The sequence below is a fragment of the Nannospalax galili genome, unplaced genomic scaffold (assembly GCF_000622305.1).
Source record: "Nannospalax galili isolate Female #2095 unplaced genomic scaffold, S.galili_v1.0 scaffold107, whole genome shotgun sequence".
In the NCBI taxonomy this organism is placed as follows: Eukaryota; Metazoa; Chordata; class Mammalia; order Rodentia; family Spalacidae; genus Nannospalax; species Nannospalax galili.
Genome location: NW_008358490.1, coordinates 2,296,733 through 2,302,411, shown reverse-complemented (window position 1 = coordinate 2,302,411; position 5,679 = coordinate 2,296,733). Strand labels below are relative to the sequence as shown.

The following is a 5,679-nucleotide window of genomic DNA, read 5'->3' as shown; positions in this document are numbered from 1 at the left end:
TGATTCCCCTGGAACTGGAGTTAAGGACGGTTCGTAGCCACCATGTGGGTGCTGGGAATCGAACCTGGGTCCTCTGCAAGAGCAGTCAGTGCTCTTAACCACTGAGCCATCTCTCCAGCCCCAGTCTTGGTTCTTTTAATCTTAAATTTTTTGCCAGTAAATCTATATGAAAATTTAATCAGCATTTTAAATTCAAAAACATTTACAATTTCTCTCATGGACTTCAAGTAGTAGAATAAAAATGTGGCTAAATGACTCAGGGTCTATCCCATATTGTCTGGTTTACGTGGCATGCCTGTAGAAAGCACATCTCAAACCCAGGATATGGATCTCATTCTAAGAAAAATCAAAGTCAGCCAAATATTTTTCTATAAATTTCTAAAAATATAACTTAGGATGCCAATCTAAAAACTTGGAGTACTGAGACTGCCTTCAGCCATACTTATAATCATGAAGATTTTATTTTTCCAAAGTTTCTCTCAATAAATTGTAATTGTTTGATATCAGGATTCTTAAAATAATGATTTTCTTTAACAGTAACATAATATTTTGATATTTCTAAATCTTATGTTCTTTAAAATTTTTAATTGAATTTTTGTGCATTTAAAGTAATACATCTTGATCATATTTAGACGCCCTCTCCTATTTGCACCCCCCCAAAATGTCCCCCCCCATGACCAAATTTCATGCATTGTACTATATATGTTAAGGCTTAATGAGTCAAGTTTCTGTCTCCAAAAGTCCCTCCATGTGAATGCATCCACTGGAGCCTGGTCAACCTATCTAGCATCACTCCCTTAAAGATCAATTCTCCCTCACACAGCAGTGATCAGTTGCCAATAGATCCTCAGCTAAAATTCATATTTCTTACCCATTTCCCCACTTCTCGCTGGGTTTTTGTGTGGTTTGTTTGCATGGGTCTTGTGTTGGTATTACTTTATGAATTGCATGTCAGTCAAATCGACAGGCAGTTTTGTGCTTGGGTTATAAAAGATGAGTCAGGGACAATCACAGTGACATTGTGGTCAGAGAAGAAACAATTCTCAACTTCTGTACCTTTGCCTGCAGGATATCTTTGTCGAGAACCTCGGATTATAGAGTTTGTGAGATTCTGCTTTAACAATGATATGGAAAAAATAATTTTTATGAGCCTCTAACTAGGAAAGATAGGGTACATTTTTAACATCTTTAGTATACATCCAGACATTTGAGACATCATACAAATGTAAGGGAATGTCTGTTCTAAATAGAATAAAAAGTCTATCCTGGGACAAACTTGGAGAACCAGTATTGTTTGTGAAATTCGACCAATGCGCTGCTCACAGTTACAGAGTTGTAGCAACAAAGTTGAAACCAGAAGCAGTAAAACTCCAGCCTTTCCACCAGTTCCTTTCACATGGTACTGTTGGAAGAGATCAGACCATGCTGCCCACCCCCCTCAAATAAGCCACTTTGGCATGCTGATTATTCCAAGCTGAAGGAACTAATAAACATTAGGTGAAGAAAGGAAAGAGCCCTGATTTCCACCCAAAGGCAGGATATCAAATTCCCATGAGGTGCCGGACATGGTAGCACATACCTTTAATCCCAGCACTTGGGAGGCAGGTGGATCTCGATGAAATTGAGGCCAGCCTGGTCTACATAGTGAATTCCAGGTTGGCTGGGGCTACAGGAGACCCTATCTTAAAAAAAAAAAATACCCATGAGGAATGTGTCATACCTTTCCTGATACTAGAAATAGAGGTGACCCTGAATCTTTACAAACTTACTAAAACAGTGCTTATCTTTCATTATTTACCTCTGCATATTTCCTGGTAACTTTCTGTCTATTTATTAGCCCCAACTCACTTTTTCTTGTCCCATCTCCCCAATTCGTCACTCTTACTCTTTGTTGAAATGGTGCATTAGACCATAGGAAAAAGTACTTCTTTAGAGTTTCACTCTTTTCTACTAAGACCCATATAAAATATGTCAAATGAAATGTATAGGCTCTTTCTCTTGTTGATCTATCTCTTCGTAGATCATAAACATCAGCCATGCAACATGACAGGACAGAGGAAAAGTCTTTCTCACCCAATGCTGCCATGTTGATCTAAACATCACTATGGTATGTCACTGTCCTACCTAATATTAAATGGCTTCCCGATGATTATAGATTGAAGACAGTATTTCTCTGCCTCACATTCAAGCACCAGCCTTGTCTTTGCAGAAGACATCTAAGCTTCATTCAACTTGAACTGAGCTATGTGCTGATCCCCTCACACCCTGCGATTTGCTACTTCCACACTATTGTTTAACATGTACCCTACACTACCTTTGTAGGATATTCTTCGCTGTATGTTCATATATAAATTTTACCCATGTTAGGGACCTAGATGGAGCATTCTCTTTTGTGCAGAGCCTTCCTTAACACCCTCTTCCCCACAGCTGGCAGTGACCCCTTCCTTCTCTGAAATCCCTTCAGTATGCCTGGGACTCTCCCATGTTGGATTATATCCACATATGTCATATATTCTCTAGTACAACATGAGAACTAAAAACAGGGTCATTCCAGAACTCATCCAATTCTGTAACACATCTGTGAACAGAAGGTCTGAATCCTTCTATTCATCCATTCAGTCAATAACACTGTGTTCTAGGACCCATTCCAGGATCAAAAAATGCACAAATGGATGTGATTTTGTCTTATTCCTTTGCAAAGTTTTTCTATTACAAAAGTTTTATGGACTACTTCTACTTGCATTCTGGTTTCAGGAGATTCTCCCTTTGATGTACTAGCCTGATAACTCATACTATATGAAATCATACACAGAGGAAAGAGTTTTATATCTGTTCAAATAACAAAAAATTTGCCAATGCGAAATCTGTTTTTAATGCTAAGTATTCTATGACTTGGAAGTGATAAAACACTATAACAAAAGTCTCTACGTACACAACTTAGTAACAGTAAGTTCACAATGATGTTAGTAAAAATCTTAGGCCAGAGTAAAACATAGTGTCTGGGAACAATGAGAAGATGATGTAAAGGAGAAATGCTAAAGGAAAAACCACTGAAAATGGGGATGGTGCATGAATGCGAACTACCGAGAAGGACATAACAGACAGCCTGCCACTCACCTTTATTATAAACTATTCCCATTGAAAGTTCAAACACATTCAAGAGTAAAATCATGACATATGTAAGTAGAGACGCCATCTGTTGGAATAGATAAGAGTTATTTCCATTTGGTTACTCTGAAAATATCTTTGAGTTACTTTTGATATAAATAACTACAAAGTGGTAAAGAAATCATCTCTACAAGTTAAAAATATTTTCCATTACCTGTTAAAAGCAGATCATAGGGCTGGTGGTAGAGTGCCTACCCAAACACACAGCTCTGGGTTTGACCCCTGGCTCCAAAACCAAAACCAAACCAATCAACTAACAAAGCCCCACCCCCAACAGACAACATTTGACTAAGTTCTAAATGTATCACCTAATTGGTACTAAAAATTTGTAATAATATAATCCTAGCAAACAGAGAAAGCTCAGGTTTTTCTTCAATAATTATGGAGAGATAAGATCACTACTACATAAATTAGAATCTGTATCAATAAAGGCTCTAAGGATGATGTCAATGTGGCATTGTACTGCATGACTTTGGTAGGGACAATCCACATGGTCCCAAGCATGCTTATTTGTTCTTACTGGGCATACTAAGAATGTGAGGTCCTGACCTCTTTCCAGGGTTTTCTCAGGGTTGTGTTTGCAGCCAACAGACATGATGGATGGCGTGAGGTACTCTGGGCAACAGTGGTCTTCTTTATATGGTGGCTTTTCTTCTCCTGTGATGTGTCTTAACTACCTGTATAAGTATCTATCATGGGCTGAGTCATTTATGCCAAAGTTCATATGCTGAAGTCCTGCATCTCAGAATGCAATCTTATTTGGGGATAGGGTCTTTAAAGGAGTGATTAAGCATGAAGTCATTAAAGTAGGATCTAATTGAATATGGCTGGTGTCTTTATAAGCTGAGGAAACTTGGGCATAGACTTCTACAGAGGGAAGATGAAGTAAAGACAAGGGAGGAGATGGCTATCTACAAATCAAAGAGAGAGGCCAGAACAGATTCTTCTCTCATGGCCTCAGAAGAAATCAATCATATCACCTAGACTTTTGGCCCCAGAATGGTGAAAAAGATAAATTTCTATTGTTTAAGCCACCTGGTGTGTGGAACTTTGTTATGGTAGCCCTAGAAAACCAACACAGCATTCATGATAGATTAGCACCTCTGTTGGGCTTTGGAAGTGAGGGCATTGGAATGAGTTTCGTGCTGACAGCCTAGTTACAGTTTTGTCTATGAGTCATAAAGTTCTTTGTCTCTGACCAAGGAATCTTGTGTCTTTTGTCAGCATCCAAGAAAAAAGCACAAGACTAACTTGCCAACTCTAAATGGTCTGAAATCTTGACCTGGGAAGTTCCTGATAACTGCTGAACAAATTACTCAGTGTTTTCCCCTCCCTCTAAATTGGCTTTGCTTAGCTGGATGTGGTGGTATATGCCTTTAATCTCAGCACTTGGGAGGCAGAGGAAGGGGGATCTCTGTGAGATTGAGGCTAGCCTGGTCTATACAGGGAGTTCAAGGCTAGCTGGGGTTACAGGAAGACCCTATCTCAAAAACTTTTTAAAAATATTTTATTTATTATTTTTATTTTATGTATATGAGCGTATTGCCTGCGTGTAAATGCACCCGTGTTGTGCAGTGCCGCAGAGGTCAGAAGAGCGTTTCAGATTCCCCTGGAACTGTAGTTAAGGACGGTTTGTAGCTGTCATGTGGGTGCTGGGAACTGAACCCAGGTCCTCTGCAGGAGCAGTCAGTGCTCTTAACCACTGAACCATCTCTCTAGCCCCTCAAAAAAATTTTTTTTAAATAGCTTTACTTAATTAAATACATTCAATTGATGACAAAAGTTCAGATATTTGTTAGACTCTATGTATACAACTTAGTAACATTTTTATCATTTTTACTTATAATCAAGGAAGTTATTTGTTTGTTTTTATTGTTGTTATTGTCATCTTGAGACAGGGTCCTACTACATTGCCCTGGCTGGCCTTTAATTCACTATGTAGACCAAGCTGGCCTCAACATCACAGAGACCTACCTGCCTCTGCCTCTTGAGTGTTGGCTAAACAATGCCTTCAGCAAAATTTTTTAAGGTCCATTTTTTAGTCACTTGGAAAAACAACTTGTCACAAGGAAAGAAGAAGCCAATAGTACATTGACTGTATATCAGTGTGGTGTTTTGCTAAATTATATTTCTATGTAAGAATAAATTGAATATTAAGTGAAGACACGATCATGGTGAAATTTAGAAAATAGTGCTCCTACCAGAAAATCTTATATTATTTCCCTAAACCTTAAAATTAATTGACATAACACCATTATTAGAACCTGCCAACTTTCCTCACCCCTTTGATGGACATGCACTGTAGTCCAGGTCTCCAGTTTGGACAACCTATATTTCTAAGTTATCCTTAAAGCTGTGTCAATTCATTTTTTCAAATAGGTATAAAATTGCTAATTTCATTTTATTGGAACTGGTTGTAGTTTATCTTTAACAGAGGAACTGAAAACTTATTTTGAAAGACTTTAAACATTCACAGAGGAAGGAGATGAGAGTGTTAACTCAAGGGAGGCA

At 38.3% G+C, this 5,679-nt stretch overlaps 1 protein-coding gene across 1 annotated transcript in view; it reads right to left on the bottom strand.

Moving 5' to 3' along the window:
• Positions 1-3,196, bottom strand: part of Catsperb (cation channel sperm associated auxiliary subunit beta) — a 116,601-nt gene extending 113,405 nt beyond the window's left edge. Inside the window, exon 1 of the mRNA XM_008821753.1 lies at positions 3,118-3,196. Coding sequence (XP_008819975.1) covers positions 3,118-3,196 — 79 coding nt within the window. The remainder of the gene's footprint in view (positions 1-3,117) is intronic.
• Between the last annotated feature and the right edge of the window lie 2,483 nt (positions 3,197-5,679).